The sequence below is a fragment of the Mytilus edulis genome, chromosome 7 (assembly GCF_963676685.1).
Source record: "Mytilus edulis chromosome 7, xbMytEdul2.2, whole genome shotgun sequence".
Lineage (NCBI taxonomy): Eukaryota > Metazoa > Mollusca > Bivalvia > Mytilida > Mytilidae > Mytilus > Mytilus edulis.
In genome coordinates, this window is record NC_092350.1 from 7,159,375 (window position 1) to 7,183,495 (window position 24,121).

At 30.6% G+C, this 24,121-nt stretch overlaps 2 protein-coding genes across 2 annotated transcripts; one reads left to right on the forward strand and one right to left on the reverse strand.

The window, feature by feature from the left end:
- Nucleotides 1–2,627: 2,627 nt before the first annotated feature.
- LOC139529823 (tRNA wybutosine-synthesizing protein 2 homolog) lies at nt 2,628–17,576 on the reverse strand. Its single transcript, XM_071325734.1, has 6 exons — nt 17,443–17,576; nt 12,228–12,637; nt 11,391–11,541; nt 10,726–10,835; nt 5,046–5,203; nt 2,628–4,274 (listed from the first exon to the last, which is right to left on the reverse strand). Exons 1-6 carry the CDS (start codon nt 17,547–17,549, stop codon nt 3,843–3,845), a joined length of 1,368 nt encoding a protein of 455 aa, XP_071181835.1. The 5' UTR covers nt 17,550–17,576; the 3' UTR covers nt 2,628–3,842.
- Nucleotides 17,560–23,765, forward strand: LOC139529824 (guanine nucleotide-binding protein G(I)/G(S)/G(O) subunit gamma-12-like). The gene is made up of 3 exons (XM_071325735.1): nt 17,560–17,731; nt 21,468–21,595; nt 22,301–23,765. The coding sequence occupies exons 1-2, from the start codon at nt 17,637–17,639 to the stop codon at nt 21,571–21,573; spliced, it is 201 nt and encodes a 66-aa protein (XP_071181836.1). The 5' UTR covers nt 17,560–17,636; the 3' UTR covers nt 21,574–21,595; nt 22,301–23,765.
- Nucleotides 23,766–24,121: the final 356 nt, after the last annotated feature.

Here is a 24,121-nt window from a genome sequence, read left to right on the forward strand (position 1 = left end):
CAGAAAATATTTCACAGGATTTTTTTCATATCTTAAATTGATGCAATTATTTTCAGGGAGACACTGTTGCTGTAGTGACAGTGAAGTAAAAGTTGGCTTAACCAACATGCTTTAATTTCACGTTGAAAATTATGAAAATTATGATTATTATATAGAGATAACTAAAGATGTTTTTGTATGTCGCTGTATTTCATTAAAAAATTATTTTATAAATTATGACGAATGACAATGACAAAGGATCACCTCCCGTCTTTTTTTAGAATTTACTAGAGCTACAATCTTGGGTAAATTCTTTGATAGTCTTATTATGAAGATTTAATGTTAATAACGAATATATGTTATAATTTGTCTTGAACGTTCTATGTGCTTGTACTAACGATCCTATTGTTTAATTGATACAGGATTTTTTATGATCATGTATTCATATATCATATTAAAAAAGACATTTATGCAACCATAGCTTTTATTTTAATGTGCTTTAGCGTTCCTGGTGAAGGTAAATCAGAAAAGCGCTTTGGATGCACAACATTTATAAACTGCTATTGTTTTCAATTGATATGTTATTGCATATAAATCTGGAATTTAATCTCTTTACCAATATAGTTGTCTACCTTAAATAGCTCGGTTGAAATGCTTTAAACTAAGATCTAATTATAAGACAATTAAAATCCAAAGGCCAGCTTTATAAAGATAATACACGCATTTCAAATTAACACAAGGATACTAAAGAGTTAAAATAAATTAGTTACATTTGAAGAACTGGTATTCATTTCATTAGGAATAATCAAAATCTAAATTTGGGATAATAAAGTGAGTTAAGCGATTAACATGACAGAAAAGTAACAAGAAATGCCCAAACTATTTTTAAGAATATTTAATGAGTTGTCGGGAAAGACAGCCACACAAAACACAGCAATTTATTGGTCCAACTGGTATCTGTATTTAGACATTTTCTAACAAAGCATGGAAATGAAAATCATCTATCAATTAGTGTAATATTTTAGAACTTAATTGTGTTTGTACCTAAATTATCTTGGTTGACAGATTGCCCAAGCATTCGTTGTCGTTTTAAGAGAGTTAAAACTTCTTACTTTTTGTTGCATATGTTTTGTTGGTATTGATGGATGTTTGTTTTTGCCAATCCCACGATTTAATTTTATAATTTGATTACCGTCTTACTCAACTTTGAAAATAGGACTGTGTACGTCATTGTAGGGTATGATAGATCATACCTATCTTTAAGAAATTCAGATATCTCATTTTATTGTATCTTGAACAGTAGCAACAAATTTATTTCTAATAAAAAATAAATTAACCGTGACCAGATTATCTGATAACACAGAATGTAACATAATTTCTTTAATAGTTCATACGTCATATAAATACTTTGAATTGAATTAATGTTGATATAGTCGAGTTATCGTTAATGAAGCAAGACAACTACAGAAAAGTGATAAAACAAAGTGTGTGATTTTGGTAGAAAACATGAAAAGTATGTTACTGGATCATTGGCGATGTAATTCAATTAATAATATATCGCTTTGAAAGCATTTTGGTAAACTGAAACAGTTGTTTGGATTCATTGCAGGAGACGATTACAGAGTAAACTTAGTTCCGTTTTATAATTATGTGGATAAAATGTCTGCATATCGCTTTTTTTTTATTTTTTATCTTTGTTTGTATCTTTTAGCTAGCTATAAAACCAGGTTTAATCCACCATTTTCTAAATAAGAAAATGCCTGTACAAAGTCAGGAATATGACAGTTGTCCATTCCTTTGGTGTGTTTGAGCTTTTGATTTTGCCATTTGATATTTTTGTTTTGAATTTTCCTCGGAGTTTAGTATTTTTGTGATTTTATTTTTTACCAAGATCAAGCTACTGTTGCCTCTGATTTCCTCGACTTGTAATTTGTGATTGCCCTTTGGAAGTATCCTTTTCATATGTTGGTCAAGATGTACTATTGTAAGTTGTTTGACTACTGACTCATTTCCCTTGATTAGAAAATAAAATAATCTCATCGACGTACAACATTACAATACCTAATCAGATAATGTATGATTGATTGTAAGACAACTAGTCATAGAAAGACAACTACAACACGTCTTTTTGTGCATATCATTGGAAATCATATATCCTTAATATTTTGTCATTTAGTTAAACCCCAAATATGTAAATTGTGTTTAACAATGTCAGTCAAAAACATTTGTTGGTAGATTATACCTAAATCCACGTATAGCTCACCATACATCGTATGCTGAAATAGACCAACTGAGGCATAATGAAATTTGCACATTTTTAAAAAATCTATAAATGAAATTCCTGTGTAATTGCATATACCATCTAAAGCTTTGATGATTCATTGGTGACATGTCACTGCTTCTGACTAACTGTTGCATTTTGCACACACAAAAGAAAGGTAAAGTTCACTCTTTGATTGCAATTCATGATTGATTCGCTCACACTGCATCAGTATCAATTTCAAACTTGTTTTGTTCTCTGGAGAGTTGTCTCATGGTAATCATACCACATCTTCTTTTTTTATATTAGCATCCAAATATTTGGCTGTGGGCGTACTGGTGAAGGTAAATCTAGAAAAGTACTTGGGATGAATGAAATTAATAACGTGTTGTTTTCATATTTTATTCTTGATTTCAGGTATAATCCACCAATAATAGTATTTCCTGACTTGTTTTATGTAATTTATCATTTCTGTATTGTGACCAGATAAAGAATATGAAAATCAAGTAGATATATAAGGAAGTTATCATAAGTGGAAATTACCTATCTTTTTTCTGACGTTCCATCCAAGCAGATGATAGTTTTAACTTTTAAATGATGGTACACATTTTAAAAAAGCCACTAAATGGTCTTTCAACTCAAACACTTGATCGTTTTACCATTTTTGTTAAATCATAAAGTTAAAAGTTCGCTAGTAATTTGAGTTTAATCAATTCTGAAACATCTCTTTATTTAGTACTTTCTTGACAAGAGAATATGCTAGGCCGAAAAAAATATACCTCCAGGTCAAACCACAAACCAGTGGAAACCTAACTATTTCTGTCTTATTCTTTAGCAGAAACAAAACATTAGCGGTACTAATTTTAAAGCACCAGATGCATAAGTCGACCACAAATGTCCCTTCAGTGATGCTCAAGGGCACAATATTTGAAAAATTAAAACCTTATTCAAAAAGGCTAAATATTTTGGCTACAGCCAGTAAAATTAATTTACAAAATCTGTTTTTCCAATGTATTCAACTTTCAACTACCACACCTTTTAAAACACATGTTAATTAACAGGAATGATAAAATCAAATCTTGCAACATACAACTCCTGATATCCTTACACACAACCAAATGATAATATGGTTGAATATGAACCTAAGTTGTTTGCAACCTTAAAGGCTTTACTTTTGTGAAGGTTTATTCTAAAGGGTTAGTCTCAGTGGTCTTAATGTTGGACAAAATCTATAAGCTGAATTTATGAATTGTGTTTATTTGAAGTCAGGTTTATTTTTCATGTTATCATACGTTTTATATCTACATTTTTTTCCATATTCAATTGTGATGAAGCAGAGACACCAATGGCCATTGAGAAACCCTGTTATTGTTTAGTTTAAAATTTACTTGATATATGAATTGTGAATTGTGTTTATTCATCCAAAGGCCGCCAATGACCATCCCTGGTTTTCTTCATGTTTATTCAATGAATTTAATTACTGATAATGAAAATCTAATATTGGTCACATGTCATATAAACTGCATGTGATAGGAATTCAATTTTAAACTGCTGGTTGCTATCACAGATTTATGTTTAGATGATCTTTAATTAAAATTGTTATCTATATTGGACAACATTTGAAGTCCACAACAACATGATCAACACGTGGTGCATACGATTTGACATGTTCTATATGCAAGACTGATATAGTCCACTTTCTATCAGAATGAGCTTTACACATCAGTTTATGTAATGTTTCACAAGTTTGTTCAGCCCACTTTGTCCAGAATTTCTTCCTGTCTATATGGTTTGATACACTGTCACTCTGCCTAGTGATTTCAATATCTCTTTCATTTTCAAATCTAGATTCACTTCCTTCAAAGGAATTATTTATGTCACTAACTTCAGTCTGCTTAATCTTAGATTCTACATTGTAATGGACATGTAGCATACCACCAGTTGACTTCAGAGCAGCACATGCAACAGGCCAACCATCTTCTGAACTTGGTATCAAGCCTAGATTTACTCTATCGGCAACATTTTTTGGACAAATCTGAAAAAAATAAAACATTTACCTTTTATAGAGTAGACAATGCAAATAGAGTGTATGATAATAGTAATTTTAACTATTGATTGATTCACATGAAGATGATTATATTGAAAGAAGACTTGTTCGTTTGTGGCGATTGTGGTTGATGAGCATTATCACTCATAATTTTAAAATAGATCATTGTATTTCTTTTTAGAATTTTCGTCAGAATTCTGTATTTTTGTTATTTTACTTTTATCAATGTAATTTATAAACAATATTATATGATTGCAGGTGCCTTTGTAGTTCTGTTAAAAACAGTAATCATAGGGATTTCTATTACTTTCTTTTAGAGGTCCTGTAAGTGCATGAAATAGATATTTAGGGATATTTGATAGACAATTATATGAATTATTTATGATGAATCAATGTTTTCCAAAAACAGAAAATTATTTATTTTCCTATCAACATGATCAAGTCCATTTGTCTTACTGTGGAAAGTTCAGAGATTCATAATATATTATTTGAGATAAGTATTAAAACAGATAGTGTTTGAACTACATATCTCTAGTTTTCAATGTTGTGGCGGTTTTTTTACTGTTGTTTGACAATTGGTCATTTTTCGTCTTTTTTGTCTATGGCATTGTCAGTTTAAATATGTAAGAATTATAAGTATGAATGTCCCTTATGTATCTATTGCCTCTCTTTTAGACCAGAAACCATCTTGTTTTCAATAGAGATGACATCCAAAGGGTGTCAACATTCATATAAACTTTTTTTTTAAATAACACCCACCTTTCTGTTGTCTCCATGGTAAACAGTACACCTATCTTCAACTCCATTTAAATGCAAGTTTTTCTTTAAAGCTTCCACTGCATCAGGATTCCATTCACAAGCATGAAGATGTCTAGCCCTTGCATGAACTAAGTACGGGAGAGTGAAGTATCCAATACCTGAAATAGTACACATGTGTCAGCTATGATAATAAAATAGTCACACATCAGTCACCTATATATCAGTCATAGTATCCAATACCTGTAATAGTACATATGTGTCAGCTATGATAATATAATAGTCACACATCAGTCATATATATATCAGTCATAGTATTCAATACCTGTAATAGTACATATATGTCAGCTATGATAATAAAATAGTCACACATCAGTCACCTATATATCAGTCATAGTATCCAATACCTGTAATAGTACATATGTGTCAGCTATGATAATATAATAGTCACACATCAGTCATATATATATCAGTCATAGTATTCAATACCTGTAATAGTACATATATGTCAGCTATGATAATAAAATAGTCACACATCAGTCACCTATATATCAGTCATAGTGTCCAATACCTGTAATAGTACATATGTGTCAGCTATGATAATAAAATAGTCACACATCAGTCACCTATATATCAGTCATAGTATCCAATACCTGTAATAGTACATATGTGTCAGCTATGATAATAAAATAGTCACACATCAGTCACCTATATATCAGTCATAGTATCCAATACCTGTAATAGTACATATATGTCAGCTATGATAATAAAATAGTCACACATCAGTCATATATAAAGGAGTAGGTCCTGTAGGACCCCTTTTTGGCCCCAAAATATAGAGTTTTACAAAATTGTTAAAATGTAAACTTTAAGTTATTTATTTGAAAGTAAAATGCTTCTGCTACATAAACATGGGCTGTTTTTTTACAATAAAATGCACATATATCAGGTACTAGCATCATTAAGTCTTTCAAAATTACTGAAATCTTCACAATTTAGCATTTTAGTTAATTTTTAGACAGTTTCCATCTTAAATGAAAGTGGCCGCATTTGTGTTCATTCTTAATATTGAAATGTAAGTTGTATGTGATAATAATACATGACATATATTAAGGCTGAGGATGAATATGGATGCGGCCACTTTCATTTTTGACAAAATCCATCTGAAAAGTAACATTTTTGGCATATATTTGATAGATTTGTCATATTTAAGATTGAATCGGAGCGTTTTTAATTACTAAACCAGTTAAAATCTTTCACATTAATTATTTGAATCAACTGAAATAGACACTTAAGTGTTTAAAAACTGTCCAAATTCTTTCTTCAGATGACCTGAAATTTGAGGCCAACATCAGACCTTACCAGACCTTCTCCTTTCAAGAATGCAATGTCGCACATCAGTCATCCATAAAAAAAAAAAGAAATAGTCATATATCAGCTATCTATCATTTTATCAAATGGTCACATATAAGCCATCTATAATGATATACTCAATGAATGAGCAGTCATAGTCACAAAACAGTCATCTATTATGATATAGTCACAAAACAGTCATCTATAATGATATGTAGTCAAATATCAGTCATCTTTAAGAACATAGTCACATATCAGTCACAATGATGGTAAAGTCAATACCAATCACCAAATTTAAAGTGGTCACAGTTATGATAAAAAGGACTTTAAATACACAGAAAGTCCCCCTCCCCCCTTCCCCCTGACCCCTTTCCACTTGATACACTTGATAATAATGATAACTAGATATTATTGAGATGGGAGCCATCTCTGTGGGCCCCGCTGTGAATAATGTGCATTAAAAAATTGTATCTTTACCATAGGACATGGGTTTGTCAACTGAAATCAAAGTTTTTGACCTTGAACTTTGCCCTAGGCAGTCGTTCATAAATTATGACACACTCTCTGGTGTTGGTTCATATACATGTCAAGTATAAACTTGAAATCATAACGGTTCTCAAGATATAGAGCGGACACGATCTTTACCACAGGACACAGGGTTGCCAACTGATACCAAAGTTTTTTTACCTTGACCTTTGACCTTGGAAGTTGTACATACATCATGACACGCCCTCTGGTGGTGGTTAATAAACATGTAAAGTATAAAGTATGAAATCATAATGGAGCGGACACAAAGTTATTACAAAGTGTTACGGACTGACGGACGGACGGACAGACTGATCACTAAAGGGCTTTGGCGGGGCCCTAATAAGCAAGAGTAAAACTATTCCAAACATATTGAATTATGTTTAATGGTATAATTAGCATTGTTAATATTTATGTTTCATAACATTTTGTCCTCCCTGTTTTTCTTCCTGTTTGTGTTAGTTGTTCTTTAGTTTTCTTTTGTGGATTGTAGTTTGCTGTCATTGTTTATTTTATCCTGGTGCAATCATTTTTTCTTCACTTATGATTTATTTTGATTGTCCCTTTAATATCTCAGACACCCTTTTTATAAGTGTAAAAAACAACATTGCTCTCTGTACACATGTGAAAAATATTAACGCTGTGCTATTGTGGTCTGAATTTTGTCTTTTAGGTAAACAAAAATACAACATCTTTTACTAAATATATATAAGATAAATAATTCAAGACAATCATTTGTCATTGGCGACATTTCTAAAATAGTTCTTAGATTGATGGAGAGATTTATTAGAAATACCAAGGCTTGCATATAATTGCTCAATTAATCAATGTGTCAAAAGCAGTCATATTCTGAAGTGTATCATATTTCTTGTAATAATTATTTGATGCCTTGAGTTGCCATGCAACATTTGCACTATTCCTGAAGGATTTTATATTAGGAAAGATTAATATGTAATGATTATTTAGAAAAGAACGAGTCACTTAGATTTTTAGGACATGAGTTCAATCAGGCCATCTCAGAGGAGACAAATTTCTGACATTTTTCTATATTTTCTCCTTTCAAAAATCAATTTTTAACTGTAATTCTTGAGGATGACTTTTTAATTTGATTTTGTAAATTGCAGGTTGTGATAGAAATCTAATTATTGGAACCAGAGGTTGTAATTCACCAGGATAATGTGCTTTCTATGAAAGGAACAAGGTTGAGTGACATTTGTGTTTAAGCTAATGGAACGATTTCTTCTTTATAGAGATAAGAATGGAATTGGTGTAATAAAACTTCTCTTTCTTTAATTAGCTTTCTGACAAGAAAGCCACCATGATCGGTGCTTTATATTTGGTTTGTAAATAATGATATTGATAATTGAATCAAGAAGCCTATTAGTCTACCAATGTTATTGCATTAACTAATCAATTCTGAGACATTTCTTAATTAAGTACATGTAATAACCATTAAAGGATAATAAGGTTGGCGTGTGTTTTAGTCATATGACATAAAATGTTTAATTGAGGTCTGACTGAATTCTCAGCTTTTATTTACTTGTTTACATTTTGTGATTGATTGATTGACAAACTTTCAATCCATATATAACATATAAACAAGGACAAGATAGAAATAGGCCTGCACCGAGAAATGCACAGTCATTGTAGATAATGAACACAACATTCTGAATGTGCCTGTCCCAAGTCAGGAGCCAGCATCATTTACGGATTTGTTCATAAATCACACTGTTAGTTTTCTCATTTTTTTTACAGTTGTAATTTTGGACCTTTATAGCTTACTTTGTAGTGAGAGTTTAGCTCATAATTGGGGCTGTATTGTAACAAAAAGCTGTTTACTTCTGTGTAACTTGTTTTCTGGTGAAGAGTCTGTATCATTTGAAAACATACCACATCTCTCTTATTTTTATAGCTCAACAAAATAGAAACAATGATGGATATCTTGAATGATATATCAGACTAAAGAGGACTACAGAATAGTTACACTTGAAATAAATTTACAAAACGTAAAAAACAATTGAAAATATTTTCAATAATTTAACTTTAACATGACTGTTCAGGCCATCTTCATTAACGGTCATTATCATAGACTCTATTAAGTATTATAGTTTTACCAAATTGTACACATGCTCACAAATAACATTACTGCTTGAAACATCCCTTTTATTATTTATTTGACTGTATTATATAATAAATAATGTACCCTATCAGAGCTAAGTCATTTCCTTTTGACTGTCAACATTTACAATGTTTACAACAAATTTTGCGATTAATTTTTCTGAAGTTCCTGGTTTTGATGAAGAAAACTTATGTGAACCAGTTTTTGCAATCTGTTCTTGCGAAATTTGGTCTGACAGTTAAAATAATTTAACTCAGAATTGATTATACAGTTTCCTTTGAATATTGCAATTGCCCTTATAAATATTTTGATTTGTGATAAATGCACCTAGTATATATATAAAGATTATTCATAACACAATCTCCTCTAACAACTTTTTAATGATTGGTCAAAAAGGCTTCCTCTTTCAGTTTCAAATAGGATAGTAGCTCATCTTTATGAATAAAGTTTCCTTTTCAGTTCCAGTTTCAAATAGGACATTGCTTAAATGTTCAGGGTAATCATAATCTTGATATAAATCGGTATATAATTTCACTTGTCATAAAAGGTTAACAAACAAGACTACATTATAACAAAGTAAAACCTTCCTTAACTAATGATATCACTTTGTCTTCCACTTATCCATAGTCAGTCAAAACTTCTTATACATTTCCTGCCACTTGACTTATTTATAAAAATATCTATCTGTGTCACACTGATCTGGATCGGTTAAAAATTATTGCAGTATTCCTATAAACATTTTAAATTATAACAATACTTACAATGAAAGCAAAATCAGGATTGTAATAAAACTATTTTTAAAAATCTATCTCATGTTTGGGCCAAAAATAATAATACATATCTTTCCACTAACACTACCTACCCTAATTTTTAGTGACTAGTACCCTTACACTTTTTATGCCATTTTGGAACAAGCACTGTTAAAATCAGACTGATAACCTAGCAGTAACCACCTAAAAAATTGTTTGTAAAATAAAATGATATTGCCTTCCTACCTAACCTATTTTTTTCAACACATTAGAAGAAACACATATATTTTTTTTTTTTTTTTTGCCTTAGCAAAAAAGGTCTCCAAGACTAATTTCTACTTTAAAAATTACTTGGTCTGAGTAGAACTAAGGCCAAATAGGGTTAAGTTACATAATGAAACTTTTGCATTGTGATATTACTTGAACATGTTATACAAATACAGTAGATACACATGAAAATATCTAAGAAACATTGGATAAGGAGGAATATGGATTGGATAGAGCTTTTCCTTATATTTTTTTAATTTTTGTGACAATCAAACTTTCCTATATAAAAAAAGAAAATGTGGTATGATTGCCAATGAGACAACTCTCAACAACAGACCAAATGACACAGAAATTAACAACTATAGCCTATAGGTCACTGTGATGCCTTCAACAATGAGCAAAGCCCATACCGCATAGTCAGCTATAAAAGGCCCCAAACAATGTAAAACAATTCAAAACGGGAAAACTAATGTATGTACAAAATATGAACGAAAAACAAATATGTAACACATAAACAAACGACAAACACTGAATTACAGGCTCCTGACTTGGGACAGACACATACATACAGAACATCAAGTGACATAAACTTCCACATGTTGAAGGCGACACTACAAAGAAGAGGTAGAAGAACAAACACATACATGTATTTACTGTTACATTGTCCTACCTGCGTATAAATCAACAACAGTTTCGTTGGAACAATCAAACTTTGCTATTCTTAGCTTCTCCGTAACATTCCCAGCACTGAACATACACTTTGTTATGTTATAGGTGTACCTGTTTCAATAAAACAAAATTGTCAACTAAACTTCCCAGAAGAACAATTAATCTGATTTTAAAGAAATATATGTGTCTTGATGTAATTAATCAATCATATATTATTAAAAAAAATTAGTTGTTTGACAATAAAAGACAATTGAGATTAACATGGTTATGTCATTAAACAAATCACACTTGAAGTACTGTAATTCAGAAGTTTTTGCTTTTATGTTTTTATCATTGTGAAATGTTTTTAATATTGTGAAAGTGGGGACAGAATTGGAATCACAAAATAAAAACTCACAATCTAAATTTTGATACATTTTTGGATTAAACACTTTCTGAAATCCCAATAACCAATCTGACATTTTACTCTGTTCTTCAAAAAATCATAAATGAGAGCAAAACTTTCTGAATTTACAATATTCACAACAAACAAGAGATAACCTGAATATGTGATTAAATAAGGGGGGACAGTTAACCAAGTTCTGTCATCGAGATTCTTTTCCTTTACCCAAATAATGTATGTATCTCCATGTAATAAATTGTTTGAAACCAAGGCGGACAACTTACCTAATTCTGTTATCTTTATGTTCAACCCATCCTGTATTTCCATACAATAGTCTGACCTGTGGTGTTCTGAAACCATCTGCTGAGATCACATCCTTCCTGGCTACTCTGTAACAATGTAAACATTTACAGACTACAGACCATAACTCTTCACCTATCCAAAATAAATAATTTGTTAGCAAAGTTCAGCAATGAATAATAAATTACAACTGTCAGTTTACATATAATGATCAAATACAAAAATGTATATACAACATGTTCAAAGGGAGGTAACTCTTGGATATTGTATGTTGAAGTAAGTTGTGATTATATTGGTTTTCTGTGTAATTTCTAACCCTTACTGTAGGTACCCCATTTTCTCCAAAAGTTCGTTCGTCCTAATATTATGAAAAATGTTTTTCAAAAATTTGAAATAAATTTTGTAAGTCATTCTCATTTATTGAGGAAATAAAAAGGAACTATCTTAATCCACCAATATCAGAAATTATCTTCAATGATTTTCTTTTTGCTTGAAATTTGCAATGTATTACTATTATGAGATATTTTATTTTTCGCAGGTGAGGTAAAAACACAAAATTTCATATTTCAATTTTTCAGAAAAAAAAACACTACTGCAAACAGAAACAAATAAATAAAGAAAATGCCTTGATGTGTCATTATCTGCCCCTGTTTTTGTATCATATGCCCTTTAAAAAACAATCATCTCAGATTTTACATGTTTTGGTTCTATACATTTACTTTAAGTTAACCACTTAAACATTAATACTAAAATAAATTGAGAAAAAGTTGTTTAACAGGAGCAAAATACAGATATAGTTTCTATTTAATCCTATGTGTTACCTGCTTTTTTCCAGTTATCATTACAGAAGCAGTTTGGTGGTAGTAGAACAAGATCTCCATGTTTTTCCCAGTGATGTGGAATATCTCTCTGTAACTCTTCCGTTATACATATATCATATCTATGAGCCAGATGAGTCAGACTCAACACAAGTTCTTCATATGGTGTTTTTGGTTTGGGTTTTTTAGCTTTAAATTTCACCTGAGCTATCTGATAACCAGACATTGGTAAAGTCTTGATTGCATCAAAGTTAATAAAGTCAGTATTACAGTTACAAATCATATTGCTCTCCAATAATAAATTATCCACTTCATCAAATGTTCCATTGTCCAGTGGGATAGCTATTTTACCAACCCCAAAATCTGTCAAGTTACACGATATATCTGTTAGTTTACTTCTTTCTAGGATTTTTCTGAAATACAAAATGTAAAAAATTAATTTGGTGGATGGTTATTTTGCATATATATATGTATCTTTTTTTCACTTATTGTTTTTTTGGTATACCTCTTACATGTACATTCATATATATATATCATTTTTTATAAGCATACTATACATGCTGTATTTTCTCTTCTTATAGTTTCTGTTATTTCTATTACCTAGACTAATTTGAATGCATTCTTTATAAATATGTTACTGCTTCTCTAAGGATGTTTGCATACATGAAGAGCATGCAACTGAGGTTAAAACATATATACATATATAAATTAACTATGTAATGTATTACAGTGGACAGTTGTACTAAAATGTATTAATGGATTGAGATCTATAGAACTTTACCCTATAGTTAATGTCCTGTGTCCAGACAATTAATTGAAAATTGATTTCTTGATGAACATAAAAAAAAATAGCTTGAATTTTGCTTGTCCTCCAATTAGTGCGAAACAGTCGACACAGAAAATAAGAGTATTATATTGATTTCTAATAGAAAACAAAATATATATTTCCTTGAATATCTTTTGATAATTCTAACATTAAACCATGCATACTTTGTTGAAAAAGCCTCAACTTTGGGAAAAAGAAGGACATAGATTTGTAACTTCTGTGACACAATAAATATAAAAGATCAGAGTTCTAATGTCCCCTGCGTTGCACTTATTTTATATTTCATAGGGGCATTATTCTTTTTTTTTTAAAGTGGATCTTCCACCATTATAGAACTTGTCTGATATATTACTGATATTAACCTTAAGTAAAAATTTGGCAAGAATTGTACATGTGAGAATGCTAACTTAGCCATTTTCCATTAATTTAATATTTCCAAGGTACAATGTACATAACTCTTTATAAAATGTTGACCGTCCACCATTTTAGAACCTGTCTGAGGTATGTATTGATGATATTTTAAAAGTTACAGTATAAGTTTTATAAAAATCTGGCAAGAATTGTACCCATGAGGGCATTAACAAGACCAGATGGACGGACGGACAGACACTCATATGTACACACTGATGATCATTTGTTATTTCCATGTCCCCTGCGACGCGTTACACAGAGGGCGAAAAGCGCACATGAAGGTAACAGTAAATTTATTTTTTGTTACCTGCAGGTATTGTATTCTGCAAATTATGCAATAAAAAATTAATGATTAATGAGAGAAATCTCTTAAATAGATTCAAACTATCAAATTTTAACGTTAAATCATTCACATGATTAAACTCCCAGATATATATATATATATATATATACATGTATATTGACATTAATCTTTGCCTTTGGGGGTTAATACACATTATCTCTATTCCCAGCTGATCTGGCCGCTTGAACTTTTAACATCATACAACAATTACTTTTCCATTGTGGTGTCAGATATTTTGTTTAATGATGCCAAAGTCCGTAGCAAAATTTGTAAGGATTCCGCGGAACCCAGTGTCTCGCCTACTCTTTCTGTTAATCGCAGGTTCAACAAAAATGAGGAAATAAATCAATAAAATATTCCTGTTGATATTATCTTTAAATTGTAAGAAGCTTCTGTCCAAGTTTGGTAAAAATCCAGGATAGTTTATGAATCTAATAAATGTTTAAAAACTTTTAACTGCTGACTAAATGTAATGTTAACTGGAAGAAAACTAAATTTCCTTCTAGATACTATCTTTTGATCATAAACAAGCTTCTGTCCAAGTTTGGTACAAATCCAAAATAGTATAAGAAAGTTAAATTTTAAAACGTTTAACCACAGAGTGAATGTGTTGTTTCCTGCCAGAAAATCTATGTCCATTTAAAAGTAAAATACGAAAAAATAGCTTAAACAATTGCAAACCAAAATTCTTCTAGCATGTCTAGTAAATGCTTCCAACAATCATTGTAAGACATAAAATCTAGACCAACAGCTAAGAACTTTAAAGTGTCAACAAAAATAATCTAAATATGTTAAGTGTTTTGGGGCATTTTGTAAGTTAACATAGGTTATATGACATTGAAGATTGATTTTTAAAGTATTTCTCTAAACAGGGCATTGAAAATAAACTTTTTCAACGTAAACAAATTAAAAAAAACTAATCTTATTAAAATTTGGATTCTTTCTTGATTGCAAAAATGAATAAATTAATAAACAATGGTTTGTTTTAATTAAAAGTTTTAAAATTTTAAAACTGTTTCAAGGTCTTATTCCTGATGATAAAAAAATAAGTGAACTTATCTAAATTGTTGATTAATTACAGATGATTATTGGAAATTTATCAAGTAAATTATAGGCCTTACTTGAATAGCTTTTATATATTCATATTTATATTCATATCTCATTTTTTTTTAAAGATATCTTGTTAATCCATTGATCATTTATCTTTCAGACATAATTTAAAGAATGTCTTTATGTATTGTAGATCAAAAGTAATAGGCAATAAATAAATCTATCATCCTTCTATACATGATATATATCAAACATCGAATATATACATATACAACTTCAATTATGAGGTCAAACATTTGTATATTGAAGTTGTATATTGAAGGTTTTAATTATGTAAGACTGAGGTTGATAAGTAATGTGGTCAATTTGATTGACACTTTAGGAGGTGTGGCATTGTACATGTTGTAATTAAAGGTCCACCTTGTCTCTCATTGTTTGGTGATAATGACAGTTGTCAATCATTATAGTATTGTATCAATACCCAATTACCTAATATAATCAAAATGTTATAAAAAGAAGCATTGGTTACATACATTCTTTTATTTAACTGTTCATTTGTATTCAGATATCGCAGATCAAATTTATTCGTTCATTGTGTAATCATACGTTTTTTGATTGAGTTAAGTCTGCCAATTGATATTTTATCGTATGTTTTTCTATGTTGTGATGTTATGCTATTGTTTCAGAAAAAGGGAGAAGGTTTGGATCCATTAAAACGTTTAATCCCGCTGCAAATGTTTGCACCTGTCCTAAGTCAGGAATCTGATGTACAGTAGTTGTCGTTTGTTTATGTAATATATACGTGTTTCTCGTTTCTCGTTTTGTTTATATAGATTAGACCGTTGGTTTTCCCGTTTGAATGGTTTTATACTAGTAATTTTGGGGCCCTTTATAGCTTGTTGTTCGGTGTGAGCCAAGGCTCCGTGTTGAAGGCCGTACTTTAACCTATAATGGTTTACTTTTTTAAATTGTTATTTGGATGGAGAGTTGTCTCATTGGCACTCACACCACATCTGCCTTTATCTATTGGATGAACTGCTCCAAAAATATACCATTTTTTCAGTTCATGTGTGTATTTTGTGCACATACATGAGAACTATTGGGAACTATATTTCAGTGTGAATACATTTAGTAACAGTAGCTAACCTGTCATGTTGTTAGGGAGGCCAGTGCCTTATAGTAAAGATTTAGAACAAGTTCTTATCTTTCCAAAAACGTTAGCTGATGATAGAGTTTCTTTGTTAACATTGAATATGATGTCATAACATAAATAACCTCACAAATAAATACCTAACAACAGAACCAAAAATTGGAAACATTACGGTTTTTCTGTTTCTTTTTTAACAGATTTTGGAAGTTAAAATATGTTTGAATTAAAAAGAAAAATGCATACAAACTTCATCCCCTTTCACAGGTATATTAAATGCCTAGTGCCTCATATTATCCAGTAATGGCAGCCAAATAGCAATAAGGTGTATTAAAACAACTCACTATTCTTAAATATGAATACAAATGAGAGGGTAGAAAAGGGGGGTGCTTGGACAGAAAAAAAGTGAAATAACTTAATTTCAGGTTGAACATGAAATAGTTTCTGTCATGAATGTTGCACGAAAAATAAAGACTTTGATGTGAACCTTTTGTGACTGAGTCACTGCCCTCTAATATATATTAACTCTCTGTTTTACTTAATATTCCCGATAGAGTATACACATTTATGATATGAATGATTTAAGGCTTTCATAAAAAGTATATAACGATCTTAGCTTTTAAAATGCAAATAAAGGAACAACATCATAGACCTTTTACGCTTTATCAAAAAACAAAATTCAATCATTTTTTTCTTAACAATCATTGTCTAGTGTTTGAAATTTATTTCTGATACCAAGCAAGCAAAATAAGCATTTGAATATCACAATGCACGTAAAATTAAATAAGCAGACCACTTTAAACGAGGCACCTGTCTTGCACGACTGAATGTCAAATAATAAAGTAGAAACATGTTGAACGTGAAATAAAAAACGGTGATCATGTTGCACGAAAATAACCCTTTGCCACCCTCAAATAAACAAGATGTCCATTTAGTGGTCAGTGGAAGCATGTTTTTAGGTAGTCCAAATAATTATAAGGTCTTTGAAGGCTATTTGAAATTTTTGCTTCGACGCCTTCCTGCGACGTTAGGCATCAAAGAAAAAATATATAATTTTAATACACCTTATCGCTATTTGTCCGCCTTTACTGGATATCACCTGAGACATATATACACATATATAGCAGGGGCGTAGCTACCCGGAGGCACGACAGCACGTGCATCCACGTCGTTTTCACAAATAAAAAAAATTTTAAAATTTTAAAAAAGCAGAAGAGAGAGAGATGAGTTGGTCAATTGGAATCGGAGACTGTTGGTGTCTTTCAGTCAATCACGGATATTAGTCGAGTTGACATATTTATAGACCCTCATTGATAGGATTTCAACCTCCTGTGCACCCTTAGCCTAAGCCTTAGGCTTTACCAATCTCCTCACCAGATATAGTTCATGTTAACTGTATTTAAATAACGTCATTTGTATATATTATTAAAGTTAAATGAACCTTATTGGCTGACAAAGAGTATTTGGTACTATCAAAGCTTGTTTTACCATTAACGATGTCATCGTTAAGATTTGTTTGTTTTCGCTTTCTAACATGGGCGCAGACATCTTGAATCACGCGAAATCACGTTCACTGCGAGAAGAGTTAATTGATTCAGATTGAACGATCGTTTGAAGAAGCTGCAAATAAAAATCATGTCTAGTGCAGTACAGAGATTACAAAAACAGCTAACACAGCTGAGAGAAGAAGCTAAAGTTGAAAGAATACCAGTCTCACAAGCAATTGAAGTGTAAGATAGAAAGATTTTGCGATGTCAGACTGTTTATAAAAAAGGGGGAGGGTGTTGTCTCAAAAACATCCTGAAGCTTATGTTTCACACTTGTTAAGTATGTGTGTCCAAGGACAAGTTACTGTCACTTGGCATACTATACAGGAATGCATGTGTAAATGCTTTAACCGCTGACTGAGTCCCTACTAAAAAATTATTGGGTTCATGTACATTACAACTCAGACCAAAGACAAAGACCTTTTTTAAAGACAACACAGACCACTTTTAAAGACAACACAGACCACTTTCATTCTAATGTTTAGGAAGTTATATATACATTGTATATGATGATCAGTGAGGAGAAACTGATAGAGTCCAAGAAATAGAAGACTTTTTCAAATTATGATACAGAATTTCTGTGGAAAAGTAAAATAATGGAAATGAATAAAAATTCAAGATTCTTAAATTGTTCTGACCGGTGTTTTAAACTGGTACATGTAGATATCTTTCAGACAGGCCAAACTTGTCATTCAAACTGGTCGAATTTGTCTATATAAAAAGAAGTCCAAGTTGTGTTTCAATTGGTCAGAATTGTCTTTGTTCCTAGTCTTGTTATCCTGATTCCACATGAACTCAACAAGTGAGATGTTAGAAATAGACTATTTTAATACATGAAGCTTACTGTGTGGCATAGGATTTGCTCATTGTTGAAGAACACACAGGGACCTATAGTTTGAACTTCTACATTATTTGGTTTCTGGAGGAGAGTTTTCTCATTGCAATCTGGCATACCAATTACTAAGGATTTGTATAGTACATTGTAGTAAGACTAACAACTATACAAATCCTTGCAATTAACAAATCTTCTAATATTTATTTTTTATACTGAATACAATGTACAGTAGCTCTATATCACCATTACTAGACACCACATCAGTTCTTAAAAAAATTGTATAACAAGATTAATGTATTGACACCACAAAAACAGTTATTGTTTTAAACAATGAATCATCTGATACCAATGCAATAGTTTATGAAGTTTTGTATATTCTCTGGTCAAATGACACAGATTCCTATATAGCGATAAGGTCTAGCTTCTATGACTATGGCCTTTGGAGGCTTCACTGAAAGAGACAAACAGACAATTTTTGTATGAAAGTGTCACCTTTAAAACATATAAGCATTAAGAAAAATTTTAAACAAATCCTATTTCGTAAAAGTGTCATCATAAATTGGTAGGAGACACTTTTACAAAAGTCTATTTATTTCATGCAGTTAATAAATAAATAATTTGTTGTTTTGTAAAATTTCAAGTTGTGCTGGTATTTAGAACTATGAATATAGCCTCTATAACTAAAGTCACAATACAGATCTATCTTAGTTTATTGTCTTATTAATTATAGTAAAGTAAAAAAACAATAAAAGAGTATCACACATTTTGAAACATGAGTAATTGTAAGTTATATTTATTACATTGTATATTTTTACAGCAAATAACATGTTTTCCTGTTCAATAAAATGGGGTCCAAGTGGTCTGAGTACATACATGTATGTAGTAAAACAACTATCACTATGTATACCCTGTCATCATTGAGGTTGTTAGTTGAATCCTGCACATAGCAGGTCCAACTCCAATTTTAATTGACTAGGATGGTAATTTTTCCATCAGGAACAGTGTTCCTTTTTTTTTTTTTGTCATTGGATATTTCTTCTTGTGTTGTGGCTTCTTGAATGTCAAATAAATGTAGTCATATTCAGTAAATTATTTATTACAGAATGAATATGCTTGACTTTTAGCTCCCATAATAAAAAAAAATTTAAAATCAATAAAAGTTATTAAGTACAAATGTATAATAATTTTGTTAATGATATTACCACAAACATGACAAATAGAATAATGTCATATGTCAAATGAGTTTCACAATAGACAGTGTAGAATTTAATCACATATATTTAAACAATGATATTTTCTGTTTATAAATTGTATGTTATAAATGTAAATTAACAAGTATGTACATGTATGTGCTCACATGTACAAGCACTTTTAATTGTTTTAGTATAAAGAGTAACACCAAATGGAAAGAGAATTCCAATTACTGTTACCTTGTTTTTTGTTATTTTATTTTAGTGGAAAGAGTAACATCAAATTAACATTTTACAAAGAGCTTTCAAAGAATATGTTTAAGTTTTCTGTTTACTGTTACCTTGCTATTTTTATTTCCTTATGACTAAATACATCAATAAGCATCCCAAAGGTGGTGCTTTAATTATCTGAGTGAACCAGTCTGTTTACTGTTACCTTGCTATTTTTATATGACTAGTTACATCAATAAGCATCCCAAAGATGATGCTTTAATTATCTGAGTGAACCAGTCTGTTTACTGTTACCTTGCTATTTTTATATGACTAGTTACATCAATAAGCATCCCAAAGATGATGCTTTAATTATCTGAGTGAACCAGTCTGGTTACTGTTACCTTGCTATTTCCGTATGACTAGTTACATCAATAAGCATCCCAAAGGTGATGCTTTAATTATCCGAGTGAACCAGTCTGGTTACTGTTACCTTGCTATTTCAGTATGACTAGTTACATCAATAAGCATCCCAAAGGTGATGCTTTAATTATCCGAGTGAACCAGTCTGGTTACTGTTACCTTGCTATTTCAGTATGACTAGTTACATCAATAAGCATCCCAAAGGTGATGCTTTAATTATCTGAGTGAACCAGTCTGGTTACTGTTACCTTGCTATTTCAGTATGACTAGTTACATCAATAAGCATCCCAAAGGTGATGCTTTAATTATCTGAGTGAACCAGTCTGGTTACTGTTACCTTGCTATTTCCGTATGACTAGTTACATCAATAAGCATCCCAAAGGTGATGCTTTAATTATCCGAGTGAACCAGTCTGGTTACTGTTACCTTGCTATTTCAGTATGACTAGTTACATCAATAAGCATCCCAAAGGTGATGCTTTAATTATCCGAGTGAACCAGTCTGGTTACTGTTACCTTGCTATTTTTATATGACTAGTTACATCAATAAGCATCCCAAAGGTGATGCTTTAATTATCCGAGTGAACCAGTCTGGTTACTGTTACCTTGCTATTTCAGTATGACTAGTTACATCATAAGCATCCCAAAGGTGATGCTTTAATTATCTGAGTGAACCAGTCTGGTTACTGTTACCTTGCTATTTCAGTATGACTAGTTACATCAATAAGCATCCCAAAGATGATGCTTTAATTATCGGAGTGAACCAGTCTGGTTACTGTTACCTTGCTATTTCAGTATGACTAGTTACATCAATAAGCATCCCAAAGATGATGCTTTAATTATCGGAGTGAACCAGTCTAGTTACTGTTACATTTACATTTTGTACCTACATGTAGCTATTCTTATTTCAGTTTGTAGAGTTACACCAAATCTGTATTGTCTATCTTCTTCCAATCTAGGCACACCTCCACAATAGGAGTAAAAAGGCAACTATCCACCAATATATAAAAAAAAAAAACGTCAACACTATTGAATTATTTACAGTTTTATCACAATCCTCCACCAATAAAACAAATGGTCAAGGTTTTTTTACACAAAAAATGTTTCATCTGCTATAAAATCAAAATGTCATCTACGCAGACTGTCTCTTATCTGCTATAAACTGAGAATAGCTGGGATTTTGAAAAAGTTAAGATATTTATACTGTATTCTCATTTATAGTAGTGAGCCAGTCTGTTTACTTTTACTTTATTTGATTTCAGGATGAAGAGTTACATCACAGAGCATTCCCAAGGAGATGCTTTAGTAATAGGTGTGAACCAATCAGATAACCCGTTTAGAGACCAGAAATCCTGTGCCATTTTATAATTTAATACAGTTAATAGTCTTGGTGAGTATTATGGTAATTGTATTTCTATTGTCATATTGGTGTAAAGTAAAGTAAAATCACAAAAATACTGAACTCCTTCAGTCCTTAGTCCTATGAAAATTCAAAACGGAAAGTCCCTTATCAAATGGCATAATCAAAAGCTCAAACAAACAAATGAAAAACAACTGTCATATTTCTGACTAGGTACAGGCATTTACTTATAAAGAAAATGAGGGATTGAACCTGATTTTATACTAGCTAAACCTCTCACTTGTATGACACTCGCATCAAATTCCATTATATTGACCACAATGTACATGTATGAACAAAATAAACATACAATGTGAAAAATACAGCAGTCAACATTGTGTTATAATATCAATCACTAAAAAATACATACAAATATGTAACAAAAAAGCATAAAATGGCATATAGACCCAGCTTTATAGCAAAAATTAAAGACAAGAATACACAAATTTACCATAGTACAATAACACAGTAATGAGATGTATAAGTACAGAGTCACTTCACATATATGTAACAAAGAAACATAAAAAGGCATTTAGACAAAACTCATACATGTCATAGCAAAAATGAAAGACAAGCAACAATATATCTGATACATTGCTTTTTATAACGGTGTAATTTTAGTGTTACAAAAAATGTATATTTTTCACCCTAGTATATCGTATGGTTTTACTAGTTATGTTTCTTTTTCCTTTTCAGGGAACCGTCTTTTATGGAAAGGTTTTCTATTTTATTTCCAAAATGACAGTAGAAAGGGCACAGTGCAAATTTTTTTTTAGATTTTTTTTAGAATTTTATTTTGTTAAAACGCAGCTACATTTTTTCTATGGAGTAAAATGATGTTTTTGATTGAAATCCTCTCCATTATTCATCTTGACACTCTACAACAGAAATCTGGCCAGTACATCACATCTAGAACCATTATATTCACATGAGTTGATCGCCGTCTTTTATCTTGTGTCAGAACTGGGTACCAGAATTACATATATATGCAAATTATTGGTGTTGTTTAAATTTGATGTTTTCTTGTACAATTGTGATTTATAACAATTTGGCTAAAAGTATTTTTATTAAATATCACAAATGATGGAAAAATAGATGGAGGTATTTTAATGAGAGGAAACATCAATGTTCAGAAAACTTGTTACAAAAAAACTTCAAATTACAAAGATTTGAAAAGAGCACAGAAACAAAGAAACGATGAATGAGAAGGAATTGTAATGTATTTACTACTGCTTACTGGGAAAGCAGCAGGTTGTTTCTTTCATGAAATTTCAATAAGACAAACAATGATAAAAGGTGCTCGGCAGACACATACAAAATGAAATAAATGGAGGAAAACGAGCAAACAATAGTCTTCTGGGACACCTTTAGAGAACTTTCAGTGAAAACTATTTCAGTATACAAAATATTGTATTTTTCCTCTTTAATACAAGAAGTAATTGTTTAATGGATTTTTCCTGTTAGATCAATTCTAAAAATGTAATTATCAATGATTATATAGTTACTTCAAACCTAATTAAAATCTTTATTTATTTACATACCAAACAGCATTGTGGGAAACTTTTTGTACAATAGACGAGAATTTCTACAGACTATAATAAATACTTAATTTACACTGCCAGAACTTATTGTATTGCCGTTAAAGATGAAAATTAGCAATCATTAAACTCATTATATATGTTATACAGATAAATGATTGCAATTATTGGTGTAGAGAATGTACTAAGAATGCCAAGAATATGTTTTTAAAAATAAAAATATAGCCCTAAGAAATGTTTTGAAATATAATTTGCATTTATTTTAATATTTAGCATCAAAACATTTATGTTTTTTCAATAATTAGATTAAATTTTATGTATGTTTTAGTAGTCATGTACCAATTTATTTACATAGAAACATAATACAATTTCCTTTTAAAGTTTTCTTTTTTTTGTGAAGTTAGTTATCAGGACAGGAAATAAATGTAACTATTTATGATTAGAGGGAAGTTAAATAATAAGTAGTAACTTTCAAGGTACATATAACATATATATTAAAGTATTTACTACTGTTGAGACAGACATTTATCAAACTTTAAAAAGTTTTCTGTTATTTTTTTTAATCCACTTTGAATTTTATTGAGTAATGAAATTAAGATTTTGGGTCAACATCAACCTTACAACGCAATAAAATGGCATATTTTTTTCAAAGATACATGAGTCTTGTACTTTACACATTTTTTTTTATTGAACAATAATTTGCACATGTTAAAAATTATTTTTAATTCAAATTACATATATCATTTAAAAACCATTATAGTAATTCATGTGCCTTTTTTCGTGAATTTTGTGCTTTTGTTGCATGGAATAGCTTTTATTATATATAGGTTAATCACATATGTACAGACTTATTTATTTTTAAAATGATGTTGATTATTTTAACATTAATTTTCATGACATAATGTATTATACACTCCAGCAACTTTTGTTTGTATGTTTTACTCTAATCCTTGTCAATATTTGCTAACTGTGCACTGAC

Coding starts and splice junctions, on each gene's coding strand:
- LOC139529823 (XM_071325734.1), bottom strand. CDS start 17,549: ATGTCTGCGCCCATGTTAGAAAGCGAAAACAAACAAATCTTAACGATG. Junction 12,638..17,442: donor ACTCTTTGTCAGCCAATAAG/GTTCATTTAACT, acceptor TTTGTATTTCAG/AAAAATCCTAGAAAGAAGTA. Junction 5,204..10,725: donor TGTTGTTGATTTATACGCAG/GTAGGACAATGT, acceptor GTACTATTTCAG/GTATTGGATACTTCACTCTC.
- LOC139529824 (XM_071325735.1), top strand. CDS start 17,637: ATGTCTAGTGCAGTACAGAGATTACAAAAACAGCTAACACAGCTGAGA. Junction 17,732..21,467: donor GTCTCACAAGCAATTGAAGT/GTAAGATAGAAA, acceptor ATTTGATTTCAG/GATGAAGAGTTACATCACAG.